The sequence below is a fragment of the Canis aureus genome, chromosome X, assembly GCF_053574225.1.
Source record: "Canis aureus isolate CA01 chromosome X, VMU_Caureus_v.1.0, whole genome shotgun sequence".
NCBI lineage: Eukaryota > Metazoa > Chordata > Mammalia > Carnivora > Canidae > Canis > Canis aureus.
The window spans coordinates 58302144-58322682 of NC_135649.1; the positions used below are offsets into that span (position 1 = coordinate 58302144).

The following is a 20539-nucleotide window of genomic DNA, read 5'->3' on the forward strand; positions in this document are numbered from 1 at the left end:
ATGGTGGGTATTTGTCATTTCTAATAGCTGAGTAATATTCCATTGTATACATAAACCACATCTTCTTTATCCATTCATCTTTCGTTGGGCACCGAGGCTCCTTCCACAGTTTGGCTATTGTGGCCATTGCTGCTATAAACATCGGGGTGCAGGTGTCCCAGCGTTTCATGCATTTGTATCTTTGGGGTAAATCCCCAACAGTGCAATTGCTGGGTCGTAGGGCAGGTATATTTTTAACTGTTTGAGGAACCTCCACACAGTTTATATACAAAACTGATGGTAATGACATATCAAAACCCAGTAATATGCAGAAAATAAAAGAAAATAAAAAGAAATGAAAATAAATCACTAAAGAAAACCAGCAAACTATGGAAGAGAGAAAGAATCAGAGCAAATATTTAGAAATAACCTTAGAATAGGGAATATATTGGGAATAAATATATACCCATTAATAATTCGTCTGAATAACATGGAATAAATGCTCCAATCAAAAGACATAGGGTTATCTGAATAACTATATACTGCCTAGAAGAGACTCATTTTAGACCTAAAGACACCTGCACATTGAAAATGAGGGATGGAGAAACATCTAAGATTAAAATGGATGTCAAAAGAAAGCTGAAATAACAGTAATTATATTGGACAAAACAGACTTTAAAACAAAGATAGTAAGAAGAGTCAAAAAAGGGAAATTTCACTATATAACCATGAAAGGGACATTTCAACAAGAAGACAGAACAATTGTAAATATTTATGCACCCAACATGGGAACAACCCAAATACATAAAACAGTTAATAACAAACGTAAAGGAACTAAAGAAAAATAATCTAATTATAGTAGGAGATGTTAACACTCTATTCATATTGATGGACAGATCATCTAAATAGAAAATCAACAAGGAAACAATGGCTTTGAATGACACACTGGACCAGAAGGACTGAACAGATACATTCAGAACATTTCATCCTAAAAGAGCAGAATACACACTTCGTTTCAGGTATACATGGAATATTCCCCAGAATAGATTACATATGAGATCAGAAAAAAGAACTAACAAACAAAAAGATGGAAGCATATCACACATCTCTTCTGACCACAACAAAAAGATGGAACTAGAAGTCAACCACAAGAAAATATCTGAAAAGTCCACAAATATATGGAGGTTACATAACATGCTACTAAACAATGAATGGGTCAACCAGGAAATAGAAGAAGATATAAAAAAGGACATGGAAACATGTTAAAAACACAATGGTTCAAAACATTTTGGACAGAGTAAAAGAGGTTCTAAAAGGGAAGTTTATAGCAATACAGGCCTACATCAAGAAGCAAGTAAAACCTCAAATAAACAACCTAGCCTTACACCTAAGGAGCAGGAGAAGAAAAAACAATATCTAAAACCAGAAGAAAGAAGGACATAATAAAGATCAGAACAGAAGCAAATGATATTTAATTAAAAAAAAAAATACAACAGGTCAATGAAATCTAGTTTCTTTGAATGAGGTGGTTATTTGAAAGAAATTGATAAAATTGGTAAATATCTAACTAGATTTATCAAGAAAAAAGTGGGACAGAACTTCAATAAATAAAATCATAAATGAAAGAAAAGAAATAAAACCAAGCCCATAGAAATAAAATTATAAGAGAATATTATGAAAATCTATATGCCAACAAATTGGACAAGCTGGAAGAAATAAATAAATTTGTAGAAACATAAACTACCAACACTGAAACAGGAAAACAGAAAATTTGAACAGACTGCTCACTTGCTCACCAGCAAAAAAAAAAATAAATCAGTAATCAAAAAAAAAAATCCAAAGTCTAGGACTAGATGGCTTTACAAGGGCATTCTATGAAACATTTAAAGAAGGGTTAATACCTATTCTTTTCAAACTATTCAAAAAAATAGAAAAGGAAATTTATTCTATGAAGCCAGCATTACCCTGATACCCAAATCAGACAAAGACATCCCAAAATAGAGAATGAAAGGCCAATATCTCTGAGAACCACAGATACAAAAATCCTCAATAAAATCCTAATCCAACAATACGTTAAAATCATTCACCACAATCAAGTGGGATTTATACCTGGGTTGCAAGGGTGGTTTATTTTTCACAAATCAGTCAACAGGTTACATCAGATCAGTCAGAGAAAGGATAAAAAACATGTTCATCTGAATAGATGCAGAAAGAGCATTTGACAAAGTACAACAACCATTCATGATGAAAACACTCAACAAAGTAGATTTAGAGGGAACAAGCATCAACAAAATAAAGGCAATATATGAAAACTCACATTAACATGATAATCCATGAGAACTTTCCCCCTAAGAACAGGACCAAGACAAGGATGCCCATTCTCACCACATTGATTCAACACAGCACTGGAAGTCCTAGCCACAACAATCAGACAATAAAAAGAAATGAAATGCATCCAAACTGGTAAAGAAAGGGAACTTCATTCTTTGCAGCTAACATGATACTATATATAGAAAAACCAAGAGACTCCACCAAAAAACTGCTAGAACTGATAAAAGATTTTAGTAAAGTTAGAGAATACAAAATCAAAGTACAGAAATCTGTTGCAATTTCTGTACATCAATAGTGAATAAACACAAAGTAATTAAGGAATTTATCCCATTTACAAATGCACCAAAAACAATAAGATATCTAGAAATAAGCTTAACCAGAGAGGTGAAAGAAGTGTACTCTGAAAATTATAGAAGATTTAGAAGACTTAAGAAAGACATTGAAAATAACACAAAGAAACAGAAAGACGTTTCATGCTCATGGACGGAAGTACAGATGTTGTTAAAATGACTATACTACCCAAAGCAATCTACATATTTAATGAAATCTCTATCAAAACACCACCAACATTTTTTCAGAGCTAGAACAAAATATCCTAAAATTTGTATGGAATCACAAAAGATCTCGAATCGCCAAAGCAATCTTAAAAAAGTAAAACAAAGTTGGAGGCATTACAATTCTGGATTTCAAATTGTATTACAAAGCTGCAGTATTCAAAACAGTATGGTAATGCCACAAAAATAGACATACACATCAAAGGAATAGAATAGAAAACTCAGAAATAAACCCACAACTATATGGTCAATTAATCTTCAACAAAGCAGGAAGAATAACCAGTGGGAAACAATCTCTTCAACAGATGGTGCTGGGAAAGTAACATGCCAAAAAATGATACTAGGACCCTTTCTTATACCATACACAAAACTAAAGTCAAAATGGATTAAAGACCTAAATGTGAGACTAGACTCCCTAAAAATCCTTGAAAACAGCACAGGCAATAATTTCTCAGAAACTGACCATAGTAACACTTTTCTAGAATGGTCGTCTGAGGCAAGGGAAATAAAAGCAATAATAAACTATTGGGAGTAAGTTAATATGAAAAGCTACTGCACAATGAAGGAAATAATCAACAAAACTAAAAGGCAACCTAGTGAATGGTAGAAGGTATTTGCTAACGACATTTCCGATAAAGGGTTAGTGTCCAAAATATATAAAGAAGTAACCTAAAAAACTTTTGAAAGTAGCCTTTCAAAAACCTGAAAAACAATAAATCTAATTAAAAATGGGTAAAAGACATGAACATATATTTCTCCAAAGTAGAGATACTGATAGCCAATAGACACATGAAAAGATGTTCATGATCACTTATCATCAGGGAAATGCAAATCAAAACTACAATGCAGTATCAACTTAAACCTGTCAGAATGGGTAAAATCAACAGCGCAAGAAACAAAAGGTATTTGCGAGGATGTGGAGAAAAAGTAACCCTCCTGCACTATTGGTGGGAATGCAAACTGGTGCAGCCCATCTGGAAAACAGTATGGAGGTTCCTCAAAAAGTTAAAAATAGATTTACCCTATGATTCAACAACTGCACTAATGGGTATTTACCCAAAGAATACAAAAACACTAATTCAAAGAGAGACAGGCACTCCCTATGTTTATAGCAGCATTATTTATAATAGCTAAGATTTGGAAGCAGCACACTTATCTACTGACTGCTGAATGGATAAAGAAGATGTAGCAGAGGAGTTAAGATGGTGGAGGAGTAGGGGAACCCTAAGCTTATCTCATCCCTTGAACACACCTAGATAAATACCAAATCATTCTGAACACCCAAGAAATCTATCTGAGGAGAGAGAGAACAAACTGCATATCTACAGGTAAAAAACAGCCACTTTTGAGAAGATAGATGCTGTGGAGAATTGAAAAGAACTGTGGGTGTGGCAGAGTAGAGGGAGCCCTAATCATGGGAAGAGAAGAGAAGAGAAGAGAAGAGAAGAGAAGAGAAGAGAAGAGAGAGGGAGAGCGAGAGCACAAGCAGGGGAATGCACAAGAAAAACCAATGACGGGAAAACGAGATGGGCTGAAGTTTTTATAAGCAGTGGAGCTCAAAGTCAAGTTTTGGAAGTCTGCACCATCACTGTGATTGTGCCTGGTGGGTTTAGTGGTGCTCTGGTAGGGAAGGAAGGCAGAGATCCAGGAGTGGGAGCATGGTCTGAGGATCCCCTGGGTCCTCATCGGGAGGATCCACATAGGGAGAAACAGTTCCCGTTCCTGCAGTGCATTTGGGAGTGATGTAATGGTATCTCTGAGGGAAAAAGAGCTGATGGCACCAATGTGCTGCCCTGTTCATTAGCATAGGAACAAAGACATCAGCTGCAGGCAACAAACCTTGGCACTGGCTTTTTTGTGTGCTTTACATAAATTCTGAACCACTGCACAGTCATGCTACTGCTTTTCTAGGACAGACCAGCACAGGCTACAGCACAGCTAAACCCTTCCCTACAGAATCAGTGCAGGTCCACTCCATGTAGGTCCTTAAAATTTAGAGTTTTGAAACCCAGCTGTAGGCCTGAGATAAAACACGGGGGTACTGTGACATCTGGCAGGCAGATAGCTCGGACACTTCTAGAGAGGGTGAAGGCAGGGATCTGATGGAATCTGGGGAGACACAAGAGAGGCAATTATTTGCTCTTCTGTGAAGGCTTCCTGAAGAGTGGCGGGCATGAATTCCCTGCTCCAAGGACTAAAGAACACGGAGATCCCACCCTCTCCCACCCATTAGCACTGACCAATTTCAGTGAGCACAATAGCACCACTCAATGGAGGCCAGAGCTGCTCAACCAAGGCCCACCCCCTTACCCCCTTCAGGTACATCTCTAATACAGCAAGTGTGCCTGAGAATCAGTACAGCAGGGCCCTATCCTAGAAGATAAGCACAAATCCCTTGCACACACCAAGTCTACTGATTCAGAGTGGTGCAAAGCTTCAGTTCTATGGGAAATAGGATCTACCTTCTTTTTTTTTTTTTTACATATAACTTCTCTTAACAAGCAGACCAAAACACACTATTTAAATAAAGTGTCACACAGTGGACACATTCCAAACACCCCTAACTGCAGGCAAGGAGAAACTCTGCAGAGGACTGACCTGAGAAAAAGAGCAGCCAAAACACACGGGCAGAGTGTACTCTCTGAAACATCTCCTGAACCACCAGGTCAGTATAAACCTCTTCTTAAAATGGCCATTACTCTCAGGAGCAGCAATATAAACAGGCTTTCCTAACAATAAGACACACACACACACAAAAACCCAGTGACCTAGACAAAATGACAATTTGTAAGAATTCACCCAAAAGAAAGAACAGGAAGAAATGATGGTCAGGGATTTAATCAATACAGATATAAGTAAGTTGCTTGAACCAAAATTTAAAACAACAATTATAGGGATCCTAGCTGGGCTTGAGAAAAGCATAGAAGACTCCAGAGAATCCCTTACTGCAGAGGTAAAAGAACTAAACATGCAAAAATATAAAATGCTATAACCAAGATGAAAATCTGACTGGATGCAATGCCAACAAGGATGGATGAAGCAGATTAATGAATCAGTAATACAGATGATAAAATTATGGAAAATAATGAAACTGAAAAGAAGAGGTAAAAAAGGTATTAGATCACAAATGTAGATGTAGGGATTTCAGTGACTCCTTAAAGTGTAATAGCTTTTGTATCACAGGAGTCCAAGAAGAAGTCGAGAGACAAGAAGAGGCAGAAGGTTTATTTGTACATAGTATAACTGAAAACATCCCTAATCTGGGACAGGAATCAGACATTGAAATCCAAGAAACATAAAGAACTTCCATTAAATTCAACAAAAGCTGGCTATCACCAAGACATGTTATAGTCAAATTCACAATATACATAGATAAGGAAAGAATCCTGAAAGCAGCAAGGGAAAAAAAAGTCCTTTACCAAGAAAAGAATGCAGATCAGGTTTGCAGCAGATCTGGCCACAGAAAGTTGGCAGGGCAGAGACGCATGATATATTCAATGTGCTGAAGGGGAAAAATAAGCAGCCAAGAATACTTTATCCAGCAAGGTTTCCACAATAGAAGGAGACATAAAGAGTTTCCCAGACAAACAAAAAATAAAGGAGTTTGTGACCGCTAAACCAGCCCTGGAAGAAAAATTAAAGGGGACTGAGTAGGAAAAAAGAAGACAAAAAGCAACAAAGACTAGAAAGGAACAGAAAACATTACCAGAAACACCAATTTACAGATAACACAATGGCAATAAATCAAAAATCTATCAAAAATCACTATGAATGTAAATGGTCTAAATGTTTCAATCAAAAGACATAAGGTATCAGAATGGATAAAAAAACAAAACCCATCTATATGCTGCCTTCAGGAAACTCATTTTATACCTAAAGACACCTGGAGATTGAAAGTGAGGGGATGGAGAAACATCTATTATGCTAGTGGACATCAAAAGAAATATAGAATAGCTGTACATTTATCAAACTAGATTTTATAGCAAATACTATAAGAGATGAAGGACATTGTATCATAACAAAGAAGTCTATCCATCAAGAAGATCTAATAATTGTAAATACTTATGACCCCAAGTAAAGAGCATCCAATGTATAAGCCAATTAATAATACACAGAAACTCATTGATAATACAATAATATTAGGGAATTTTAACACCCCACTAAGAGCAATGGACAGATGAATTAAGCAGAAAAATCAAAAAGGAAAAAATGGCTTTTAATGACACTGGTCCACATGGACTGATATATCTGATATCATATAGATATATTCAAAACATTTCATCCTAAATCAGCAGAATACACACATTCTTTATGAGTGTACATAGAACATTCTCCCAAAGAGATCACATATTCTATCAAAAACAGGCTCAACGAGTAGAAAAAGATTGAGATCATACCAATGCATAATTTCAGAGCACAATGCAATAAAACTTGAAGTGAATCACAAGAAAAAATTTGCAAAGACAACAAATACATGGCAGATAAAAAACATCCTATTAAAGAATGAATGGGTGAACCAGGAAATTAAAGAAGAAATAAAAAAACACATGGAAACAAATGAAATGAAAACACGACAGTCCAAAACATATCAGATGCAGTAAAGGTGGTTCTAAGAGGGAAGTATATAGCAATGCAGGCCTACCTCAAGAAGGAATAAAAGTCTCAAATATACAACCTAATCTTACATCTAAAGGTACTAGGAAAGGAACAGCAAATAAATCATAAAGCTAGCAGAAGAAGGGAAATAATAAAGACTAGAGCAGATATAAATGATATATAAACAAAAATCCAGTAGAACAGGTCACTGAAACTAAGAACTGGTTCTTTGAAGGAAGTAATAAAATTAATAACCCTTAGCCAGACTTACCAAAAGGAAGGACCCAAATAAATAAAATCGCGAATGAGGGAGGAGAGATCACAACCAACACACAGAAATACCAAAAATTATAAGACAGCATTATGAAAAATCATATTCCAACAAACTGGGCAATCTGGAAGAAATGAACAAATTCCTAGAAACATACAAAATACCAAAACTGAAAAGAACAATTAGAAAATTTGAACAGACCCATAACCAGCAAACAAATTGAATCAGTAATCAAAAATTTCCCAGCAAACAGCGCAGGGCCAGACGGATTCCCAGCTGATTTATTATCAGACATTTAAAGTAGAGTTAATACCGATTCCTCTCAAACTGTTCCAAAAAGTAGAAATGGAGGAATACCCAAACTCATTCTACAAGGCCAGCATTACCTTGATTCCAAAAACAAAGACCCTACCAAAAAGGAGAATTACAAGCCAATATCCCTGATGAATAAGGATACAGAAATTCTCAAAAAGATACTAGCAAATCACATTCAACAGTATATTAAAAGAATTATTCATCACTATCAACTGGGATTTATTACTGGGCTGCAGGGGTGGTTTAATATTAGCAATCAACACGATATACCACGTTAATAAAAAAAAAGATAACCATATGATTCTCTCAATAGATGCAGAAAAAGCATCTGACAAAGTACAGGATCCATTCTTAATAAAAACCCTCAACATAATAGGGATAGAGGGAACAAACCTGAACATCACAAAGGCCACATACAAAAAATTCACAGTTAATACAATCCTCAATGTGGAAATACTGAGAGCTTTTCTTATTTAGTCAAGAACAAGACAGGGATGTCCAGTCTCACCACTGCTCTTTAACATGGTGCTGGAAGTCTTAGCCTCAGCAATCACACAACAAAAGGAAATAAAATGCGTCCAAATCAGCAAAGAAGTCAAACTTCCACTATTTGCAGATGACATGATATTCTATGTAGAAAACACAAAAGACACCATCAAAAAATTGCCAGAACTCATACATCAATTCAGCAAAGCCACAGGTTATAAAATCAATGTACAAAAATCTGTTTCATTTCTATACTCTAATTATGAAGCATGAGAAAGAGAAATCAAGGAATTGATCCCATTTTCAATTGCATCGAAAACCGTAAGATCATTAGGAATAAACCTAACCAAAGAGGAAAAAAAATCTGTACTCTGAAAACTAAAGAATGCTTATGAAAAAAAAAATTGAAGAGGACACAAAGAAGTGGAAAAACATTTCATTCTCATGGATTGGAAGAAAAAAAATTTTCTAAAATATGTATACTACCGAAAGCAATTTACATATTTAAGGCATTCCCTATTGAAATACCACCAGCATTTTTTCACATAGCTAGAACAATCCTAAAATTTGCATGGAAACACAAAATACCCTGAATAGCCAAAGCAATCCAAAAAAGAACAGCAAAGCTGGAGGCCTCATGATTCCAGACTTCAAACTACATTACAAGGATGTAGTCATCAAGACAGTATGGTACTGACAAAAAGACAGACAGATCAATGGAACCAAACAGAAAACCGAGAAATGAACTCACAACTATATGGTCAATTAATCTTGACATAGAGGGAAGAATATCCAATGGAAAAGACAGTCTTGGGGTGCCTGAGTGGCTCAGTCAGTTGGGTGTTCAACTCTTGATTTTGGCTCAGGTCATGATTTCAGGGTCATGATATTGAGCCACATATCAGGCTCCAGGTATGGAGCCTGCTTAAGATTCTCTCTCTCCCTCTGCCCCTCCCACCCTCCCTGCTAGCACTCCCACTCCAAAAAAAAAAAAAAAAAAAAAGACAGTCTCTAACAAATGGTATTGGAAAACATGGATAGCCACATGCAGAAGAATGAAACTGGAGCAGTTTCTTACACCATATACAAAAGTAAACTCAAAAAGGATAAACAACATAAATGTGAGACAGGAATCCATCAAAATTCTAGAGGAGAACACAGGCAAAAACTTCCCTGACCTGGCTGTAGCAACTTCTTACTAAACATCTCCAGAGGCAGGAGAAACAAAATAAAAAATGAACTACTGGGGGCAGACCGGGTGGATCGGCGGTTTAGCGCCACCTTCAGCCCAGGGTGTGATCCTGGAGACCTGGGATCGAGTGCCGCGTTCGGCTCCCTGCATGGAGTCTGCTTCTCCCTTTGCCTGTGTCTCTACCTCTCTCTCTCTCTCTCTGTGTGTGTGTCTCATGAATAGATAGATAAAATCTTTCTTAAAAAATGAACTACTGGGACTTCATCAAAGTAAAAAGGTTCTGCCCAGCAAAGGAAACAATCAACAAAACTAAAAGGTAGCCTCTGGAATCAGAGAAGATATCTGCAAATGACATATCTGATAAAAGGTTAGTATCCAAAATCCATAAAGAACTTATCAAACTCAACACCCCAAAACCAAATAATCCAGTTAAGAAATGGGCAGAAGACATGAATAGACATGTTTCCATAGAAGATGTACAGATGGCTATCAGGCACATGAAAAGATAGTCAACATCACTCATCATCAGGGAAATAGAAATCAAAACGATGATATCACCTTACACCTTCAGAATGGCTAAAATTAACAACACAAGAAACAACAGGTGTTGGTGAGGATGCAGATTAAGGGGAACCATATTACACTGTTGATGGGAATGCAAACTGGTGCAGCCACTCTGGAAAACATAAGTACGGAGGCTCCTCAGCAAATTAAAAATAAAACTACCCCACGATCCACCAATTGCACTATTAAGTATTTACTCAAAGGATACAAAAAACAGATTTGAAGGGGTACATGTACCCCAACGTTTACAGCAGCATTATCAACAGCAGTCAAAACATGGAAAAAGCCCAAATGTCCATTGACTGAATGTATAAAGCAGGGGTGTGTGTGTGTGGTGTGTGTGTGTGCGTGTGTGTATCTGTGTATGTGTGTATGCATACATGCAAGAGAAAAAAGAAGATAGAGAAAGAGGGACAAGCCAGAAAAGAGACTCTTAACTACTGAGAACAAACTGATGGCTACCAGATGGGAGGTTGGTAGGGGATGGGTGAAATAGCTGATGGGGATTAAGGAGTACACTTGTTGTGATGAGCACAGGGTGTTGTATGAACTGTTGAATCACTGTGTTGTACACCTGCAACTAATATAACACTGTATGCTAACTATTCCAGAATTGAAATTAAATAATACAAAAATAAATACTGTAAACCATCAGATTAGAAATGAGTGGTGACAGAACATTTTAAAACTCCTATCAGGTTAACTTAGTGACAGGTTTTATAAAAATTAAGACAGAGGAGATAGCTGAAATTAGAGACTAAACTCTGATTTTAAATTAGATAATCTATATACAATAGAAAGAACTTGGACTTTGTTATTAGGAAAATCTAGGTTATGCATACATCTCTACTACTCATAAGTGATATGATTTGGTCAAGTTACTTAAGCTTCCTGAGTCTTAGTCTGTTCATCATGCAATGATTATAATTACATAGGCACAAGAGTTTTGTGTTTTGTTATGCTTTTTAGATGAGAATTGAATAACATGATATTTTATAGCTCTTTATATCACAGTATGTGCTCTGTGAAGGGCAGATATCATTATTTCCTACTCCCTTATCTCTGACTTGGTCTTATTTCCTTTGCAATAAAACAATAGGTAGTACCATTCACATTGTACAGATAGATAATCCTATGTAACCAACCCTGTGACTATTGAGTTTATGTGAATACACTCCTAAAATGATATTAAACACTGTTACCTTCTTAATGATTATAGTAAAACCATGGTAGAATTTATCTAGAAAGTGTAATTGTCACTATTTGGTCTCACACAGTATCAATTGCCAGTATCTAATATTAAAAAGGTTATTAGTATTATAATTGGTGTTATTTTACTATTTCATGCTAAAATGTTCTCCCAGTGTCTAAATAAAACTAAATAAGAAGTGATGGTGGAAACTAAGACTGATAGGGGTAAATAGCACAGGAAATGGAAACCTAATATTTCTTCTATGTAGATATGACTCATTCTTATAGCCTGTAAATTAACAGAACCTAAAAGGCACGATCTCTTCCACCTAATTACAAAGCTCACATTTATGAAGTAATATTAAATGCTTCACTTACCCAACTCACCAGTGCTACTCCACACCCCCACATGCAAAGATTGGTATTATGAACAATGTGGCAATTAGAAAAAGTTCCAAGTACGTAAATATCTCATAATCTAAAAAGATCATATATAGACTACAGATATGAGAAAGAAAAAACATTTATGAAGAAAGCACATAAGTTCAAATTACTCCTAGTAATACTATAAAATTATTTAAGAAAAGAATGAAAACAAAATTGAATTATTTCAAACAAACCTGAGGTGGATTCTGATTTTCTCTTTGTTTCAGAGATGAGTTCAGTTGGCAAAGGCACTGAGTATTTTAGGCTGTCAGCTGTTTTTGCGGGTATTTCTATTTCAGCAGAATTTCCCAGCTGTTTACAAAAAGATTTTTCCTTCATAAGTAAATCATTTTGCTAAAACACTAAAACATCCTAAAAACGTATACTATGCAAAAATATTATGTTCCTTCATCTCCTTTCATTCTATCCTTGACCTCTTCTATCCTTGTCCAGTATTTTTTTTTTTTTTGTGGAGACATGGGGTTTATTGTTGGAGGGGAGGAGAAAGATTAGATGAGGTGCTGGGGTAATACATTCTAGACAAAAGGCAGTAGATGCCCCTGGGCCAGAGCAAAACTCCTGCCGGTGACTCTCGGTTACGGGCAGGTGTGGCTTGCCTCATTCCTACGTGAGTCAGGGCCTTCCCCAGCCTTGTGGGTTTCCTTTCCTCTCTCTGGGCCATGACAGCCATTCATCTGTTCATGTATCCCCAGGTTGGCCCGGATCCTGCCCTGGCTGTGGCTGCTACCTGGAGATGGCCTGGATAGTGCTGGGGCTGGGGCACAGCAAATCTGGCCCTGGGGATGTCAGACTTTGAGTCAGGGACTCGTCCAGCTTGCGGGTCTCGGCCTCCAGGACGGTAAGCCAATAAGCCAATCCCCCACCTCAACCAACAAAACTCAATGTCTATCTTTTCTGGCCCATTTAACTCTACCTTAGGTTTTTCTTTAGGTTTAGGAAAGGACTCTTTTTTGTTGATTTTTGTCCACAATGATTTAACTGCTTCATAAATTTGTTCACTTGCAGTGTATGCCTTTTTCCCAGTTACCTAATTAAAAGAAGAAATAAGTCAAATAAGATATATTTTTAAGTCAAAATAACAAATATTAAAAAGAATTATTTCAGATACTTTATGTGAACACTCAGATCAGAATCAATAGTAAAGATATAAAGCTCTAATCATTTAACACAAAACCCCATTTTCTAAATCTTATATGAAAAATTATTTGCCTCATGTAAAAGGCTAAAAAATGTATAGTTAGTACAACACCAAGAGTAAATCCTAATGTAAACTATGGACTTTGGGTGATAACATATCAATGTACACTAATCAATTGCAACAAATACGCCATTCTAGTGGGGAATGTCGAAAAGCGATGTTGATAATGAAGGATGCTAAGCATGTGCTGGAACATGGGGTGTATGGGCAATCTCTGTACCTTCCCCTTAATTTTGTTGTGAATCTAAAACTGCCCTTAGAAAAATAAAATCTTAAAAACATATAGTTTGCATTCACACTGTAATATGTGAATTTAAAACTTTGTCTACCTAACAGATGTTTGGTAAAGACAGTTTGAGATAATAAACGGAAAATAAGATTTTAAGATGCTATGAAGTTAATATTCTTGTTCAAATTTTTATGGTGCTTTCTCCTGTCATGAAGTATTAATGTATTTCTCCAGAGAATAATACTCATTTGGTAGAAACATACAATAAAAAATGAACTATGAACACACAAAGTAGATGCAAGGATGCTGAGTGAATTCCTGAAGTTGCTATTACTTTCATTCATATCTCTTTCCCTTTAAAAATCTCCTTCTGATTCTTTTTTTCTATTATCATCCTTTTATTCCTTATGGCTAAAGTAATATAAATAGCTATTGATTTTTCAAGTTTTAAATAGGTTTTGGAAGCTTTCTAGGACTATGCTTTTTATAAACATAAACTTATAAAGCTTTTTAAAACTTTCTTGCTTAAAATATAATTTTTTGCTAAGTATATACCTACACTTAAAAAAAAATCAATTCACTAATAAGAAGGTCCTCTTCCTTCCCACAATGTAACTTTGGTCACAGTTGTGTGGTTATTCTTCCTGAGATTTTCCTCTTATATGTGCATTAGATACATGCACACAACACTTTAAAACAAATGGAATGTTGATATGTTAGTACGATCTACCAAAAAGGATGAGGTGAGGTACATTTTAGACTTATATGCACTGAGATGGACTTCCATGATGAACCACTGAATTAAAAAGAATAGATTAAAGAGCAGATTATACACTACAATTCAATTATGTTTTAAATTAAATTTTAAAATAAACCACACACAAATACACTTAGCTTTTTCCTTTTTAAAAACACAAATGGGATCACACTATATATATTGAGATTTGATATTTTTAAAGCTTAAATATTAGTTAGAGATGTTTCCGTATCAATTTATATACCTGTTAATCTCCTTCTTTTATGATAGCTGCATAGTTAGTATTTTACAATGGATATGCCACAGTTAGTTTAATAAATCCCCTATTCTGGGAAATATGGGATGTTTCCCTTTTTTGGGCAATTATAAGCATGCTGTGATTAGCATTCTTACATATACAACTGGAGCCATACATCTTTGTGATGTTTCTTTGGTACAAATTCCTGGATATGAAATATCTGGATTAAAGATTATATACATTTTGATTTTTGATAATAATGCCACATTGCCTCCATAAAGTCAGTGATACACTATAGTAATCTATACTCCCACCAAAAATGTTTTCCTACCCCATTTATTAGAAGCAGTATTATTATGAGTCTTTTAAGTTTTTATCAAATTGAAAGGCTAAAAGCCGATATCTAAATGATCTTTTAAATTTGCATTTATTTGATTGATGATAAACATCTTTCACATATTAGGCCATTTATGTTTCTTACTTTGTGGACTTATTTGTTTACTTTCTACATTTTCTTGGAGGTTATTTTATCTTTTTCCTATCAATTTATAGCAGCTCATAATATATGTAGGCCATTATTTAGTCTCTTGTTATAAAGGTTGCAAATAGTTTTCTCAGTTTTTTGTTTATCCATTAACTTTGTATATGTTATATTGTGATCAGAAGAAATGTATTTATTTTGATGTAGGAAAATACATTATTATTTTCGTTGATGGCTTCTGGATTGTGTTTTACTTCAGAAGGCTTTTCCTATATCAACATTATGGAAATATTTCTCTTCTTCTAATATTTCATAGCATTATATTTTATGATTAGATCTTTAGTCCATCTGGAATTTAATTTGCATGATATTTGGTAAAGGTCTAAGATTTTTTTTTTCCAAAAAGCCAATTATTGCAACATGTGTCTGGAATAACTAATCCATCCTTTTTTTACACGTTGATCTGATATGCCATCTTTACCATACCTTCTTCCTACCCCACAATGTATATAAAGACATACTCACTATATTTGTTTTTGGACATTCTCTCTCTTTTTTTTTTTTTTGGTCTATTTTATTGTCTACACTACAATAGTTACCAATACATGGTAGATGGACAATAAATACTGGTTGAATGAATGTCATACTTCCTACAAATCCAGAAATTCTGTAAGAACTACATTAAACTTATAAATTTGGGAACACATGCCATATTCCAATGTTCACTCCTTGAATCTAGAAATTATATCTCCAAGTGTATTAAAATTTTTAAAATAGTCTTTCAGTAAAGTTTTAAAGTTTTTAATACAGAAGTCTTAGAACATTATTTGATTAATCATAAAACTATTTAGAAGTTTTCAAAGACAGATTACTAGATATTCTTTATATAAATTAATAATGAAAACAGTATGAGGAAAATCATTTAAAAATAGGAATGTCATCTTGATGTGTATTTCCAAAATGGGGAATAACCGGAGTATGACTTTTAAAGGGTCTCCTGGACTATCATTTTGTGATTTTTTTTTATGTCATAGACCTCGTGGAGAATATCCTGAAAGGTGTGGACCCTTTCCTTTAGAAAAATACTCATATAGAAGAGGTCTCATCTGATAGTCCTTTAAGAGATTAGTCTGATTAACTAAAGATGTCTTAAAAATGTATAATAAATGATGTTCACAGAATGTTGAATATTCATCAATAGTAGGCAGTCTCAAATATGTTCAAGTACTGTCTTTCACAAGTGATTTTTTAAATTTTTTAATAAATTCATTTTTATTGGTGTTCAATTTGCCAACATATAGAATAACACCCAGGGCTCATCCCGTCAAGTGCCCACCTCAGTGCCCATCACCCAGTCACCCACACCCCCAGCCCACCTCCCCTTCCAGCAACCCTGTTCGTTTCCCAGACTTAGGAGTTTTTCATGTTCCGTCTCCCTTTCTGATATTTCCCACTCATTTTTTCTCCCTTCCCCTTTATTCCCTTTCACTATTTTTTACATTCCCCAAATGAATGAGACCATATAATGTTTGTCTTTCCCTGATTGACTTAATTCACTCAGCATAATACTCTCCAGTTCCATCCACCTCGAAGCAAATGGTGGGTATTTGTCGTTTCTAATGGCTGAGTAATATTCCATTGTATACATATACCACATATTCTTTATCCATCAATCTTTCGATGAACACAGAGGCTCCTTCCACAGTTTGGCTACTGTGGACATTGCTGCTATAAACATTGGGGAGCAGGTGTCCCGGCATTTCATTACATCTGTATCTTTGGGGTAAATCCCCAGCACTGCAATTACTGGGGCGTAGGGCAGATGTATATTTAACTCTTTGAAGAAACTCCACACAGTTTTCCAGAGTGGCTGCACCAGTTCCCAATCCCACCAACAGTGCAAGAGGGTTCCCCTTTCTCCACATCCTCTCCAAAATTTGTGGTTTCCTGCTTTGTTAATTTTACCCATTCTCACTGGTGTGACATGGCATCTCATTCTGGTTTTGATTTATATTTCCCTGATGGCCAGTGATGTGGAGCATTAACTCATGTGCATGTTGGCCATGTCTATGTCTTCCTCTGTGAGATTTCTGTGCATGTCTTTTGCCCATTTCAGGATTGGATTGTTTGTTTCTCTGCTGTTGAGTTTAATAAGTTCTTTATAGATCTTGGAAACTAGCCCTTTATCTGATACGTCATTTGCAAATATCTTCTCCCATTCTGTAGGTTGTATTTGAGTTTTGTTGACGGTATCTTTTGCTGTGCAAAAGCTTCTTATCTTGATGAAGTCCCAATAGTTCATTTTTGATTTTGTTTCTCTTGCCTTCATGGATGAATCTTGCAAGAAGTTACTGTGGCAGAGTTCAAAAAGGGTGTTGCCTGTGTTCTCCTCTAGGATTCTGATGGAATCTTGTCTCACACTTAGATCTTTCATTCATTTTGAGTTGATCTTTCTGTATGGTGCAAGAGAGTGGTCTAGTTTCATTCTTCTTCATGTGGATGTCCAATTTTCCAAGCACCCCTTATTGAAGAGACTGTCTTTCTTCCAGTGGATAGTCTTTCCTCCTTTATCGAATATTAGTTGACCATAAAGTTCAGGGTCCACTTCTAGGTTCTCTATTCTGTTCCATTGATCTACGTGTCTGTTTCTGTGCCAGTACCACACTGTCTTGATGACCACAGCTTTGTAGTACAACCTGAAAGCTGGCATTGTGATGCCCCCAGATATGGTTTTCTTTTTTAAAATGCACCTGGCTACTCAGGGTCTTTTCTGATTCCACACAAATCTTAAGATGATTTGTTCCAATTCTCTGAAGAAAGTCCATAGTGTTTTGATGGGGATTGCTTTAAACGTGTAAATTGCCCTGGGTAATATTGACATTTTCACTATATTAATTCTGCCAATCCATGAGCATGGAATTTTTTTCCATCTCTTTGTGTCTTCCTCAATTTCTTACAGAAGTGTTCCATACTTTTTAGGATATAGATCCTTTACCTCTTTGGTTTGGTTTATTCCTAAGTATCTTATGCTTTTGCGTGCAATTGTCAGACTCATTGTTAGTGTAAAGAAATGTCACTGACTTCTGGGCATTGATTTTGTATCCTGCCACGCTGCCAAATTGCTGTATGAGTTCTAGCAATCTTGGCATGGAGTCTTTTGGGTTTTCTATGTAGAGTATCATGTCATAGGCGAAGAGGGAGAGTTTGACTTCTTTGCCAATTCGAATGCCTTTACTGTCTTTTTGTTGTCTGACTGCTGAGGCTAGGGATTGTAGTACTATGTTGAATAGCAGTGGTCAGAGCGGACATCCCTGTCTTGTTCCTGATATTAGGGGAAAGGCTCCCAGTGCTTCCCCATTGAGAATTATATTTGCTGTGGGCTTTTCGTAGATGGCTTTTAAGATGTTGAGGAATGTTCTCTCTATCCCTACACTCTGAAGAGTTTTGATCAGGAATGGACGCTGTATTTTGTCAAATGCTTTCGCTGCATCTATTGAGAGGATCACACGGTTCTTGTTTTTTCTCTTCCTGATATGATGAATCACATTGATTGTTTTATGAGTGTTGAACCAGCCTTGCATCCCGGGGATAAATCCCACTTGGTCTTGGCGAATAATCTTCTTAATGTATTGTTGGATCCTATTGGCTAGTACCTTGTTGAGAATTTTTGAATCCATGTTCATCAGAGATATCGGTCTATAATTCTTTTTGGTGGGGTCTTTGTCTGGTTTTGGAATTAAGGTGATGCTGGCCTCATAGAACGAGTTTGGCAGTACTCCATCTCTTTCTATCTTTCCGAACATCTTTAGTAGAATAGGCATGGTTTCTTCTTTAAATGTTTGATAGAATCCCCCAGGGAAGCCATCTGGCCCTGGACTTTTGTGTTTTGGGAGGTTTTTGATGACTGCTTCAATTTCCTCCCTGGTTATTGGCCTGTTCAAGTTTTCTATTGTTTCCTGTTCCAGTTTTGGTAGGTTATGGTTTTCCAGAAATGCGTCCATTTCTTCTAGATTGCGTAATTTATTGGCGTATAGCTGTTCATAATATGTTTTTAAAATCGTTTGTATTTCCTTAGTGTTGGTAGTGATCTCTCCTTTCTCATTCATGATTTTATTAATTTGAGTCTTCTCTCTCTTCTTTTTGATAAGGCTGGCTAATGGTTTATCTATCTTATTAATTCTTTCAAAGAACCAACTCCTGGTTCTGTTGATCTGTTCCACAGTTCTTCTGGTCTCGATTGCGTTGAGTTCTGCTCGAATCTTTATTAACTCTCTTCTTCTGCTGGGTGTAGGATCTATTTGCTGTTTTTTCTCGAGCTCCTTTAGGTGTAAGGTTAGCTTCTGTATTTGAGTTCTTTCCAGTTTTTGGATGGATGCTTGTATTGCGATGTACTTCCCCCTCGGGACTGCTTTTGCTGCATCCCAAAGATGTTGAATGGTTGTATCTTCATTCTCATTAGTTTCCATGAATCTTTTTTATTCTTCCCTAATTTCCTGGTTGACCCTTTCATCTTTTAGCAGGATGTTCTTTAACCTCCACGTGTTTGAAATCCTTCCAAACTTCTTGTTGTGATTTAGTTCTAATTTCAAGGCATTATGGTCTGAGAATATGCAGGGGACGATCCCAATCTTGGTATCTGTTCAGATCTGATTTGTGACCCAGTATGTGGTCATTTCTGGAGAAAGTTCCATGTGCACTTGAGAAGAATGTGTATTCAGTTGCGTTTGGATGTAAAGTTCTGTAAATATCTGTGAAATCCATCTGATGCTGTGTATCATTTAAAGCTCTTGTTTCTTTGGAGATTTGTGCTTGGAAGACCTATCGCGTGTAGAAAGCGCTAGATTGAAGTCATCAAGTATAAGTGTATTATTATCTAAGTTATGTCTTAACTTTGGTTATTAATTGATATATTTGGCAGCTCCCACATTCGGGGCATAAATATTGATGACTGTTAAGTCCTCTTCTTGGATAGATACTTTAAGTATGATATAGAGTACCTCTTCATCTCTCACTACAGTCTTCGGGGTAAATTTTAGTTTATCTGATATAAGGATGGCTACCCCTGCTTTCTTTTGAGGACCATTTGAATGGTAATTGGTTCTCTAACCTTTTATTTTCAGGCTGTAGGTGTCCTTCTGTCTAAAATGAGTCTCTTGTAGACAGCAAATAGATGGGTCCTGCTTTTTTATCCAGTCTGAAACCTTGCGCCTTTTGATGGGGTCATTAAGCCCATTCACATTCAGAGTTACTATTGAAATATATGAGTTTAGTGTCATCATGATACCTATTCAGTCCTGTTTTTGTGGATTGTTCCATTGGACTTCTTAAAGAGAAATTTTAAGAGTCCTCCTTAAAATTTCTTGCAGAACTGGTTTGGTGTTCTCATATTCTTTCAGTTCCTCCCTATCTTGGAAGCTCTTTATCTCTCCTTCTATTCTGAATGAAAGCCTTGCTGGATAAAGTATTCTTGGCTGCATGTTCTTCTCATTTAGGACCCTGAATATATCCTGCCAGCCCTTTCTGGCCTGCCAGGTCTCTGTGGAGAGGTCTGCTGTTAATCTAATGTTCTCCCCATAAAAGTTAGAGATTTCTTATCTCTTGGTGCTTTAAGGATCTTCTCTTTATCTTCGGAATTTGCAAGCTTCACTATTAAATGTCAAGGTGTTGAGCGGTTTTTATGGATTTTAGGAGGGATCTCTGTATTTCCTGG

At 36.1% G+C, this 20539-nt stretch overlaps 1 protein-coding gene across 10 annotated transcripts in view; it reads right to left on the bottom strand.

Moving 5' to 3' along the window:
* APOOL (apolipoprotein O like) overlaps positions 1 to 20539 on the bottom strand; it is a 254234-nt gene that overhangs the window by 160813 nt on the left and 72882 nt on the right. For 9 of the 10 annotated variants that reach the window (XM_077890171.1, XM_077890172.1, XM_077890167.1 and 6 more), the window contains 2 exons: positions 12840 to 12953; positions 12100 to 12217 (listed from right to left, as the gene is read on the bottom strand). In XM_077890171.1, the coding sequence (XP_077746297.1) occupies positions 12100 to 12217; positions 12840 to 12953 (232 nt within the window). Of the gene's footprint in view, positions 1 to 11856; positions 11958 to 12099; positions 12218 to 12839; positions 12954 to 20539 lie in introns of those variants that run through there. The other variant, XM_077890170.1, reaches the window with a different exon arrangement.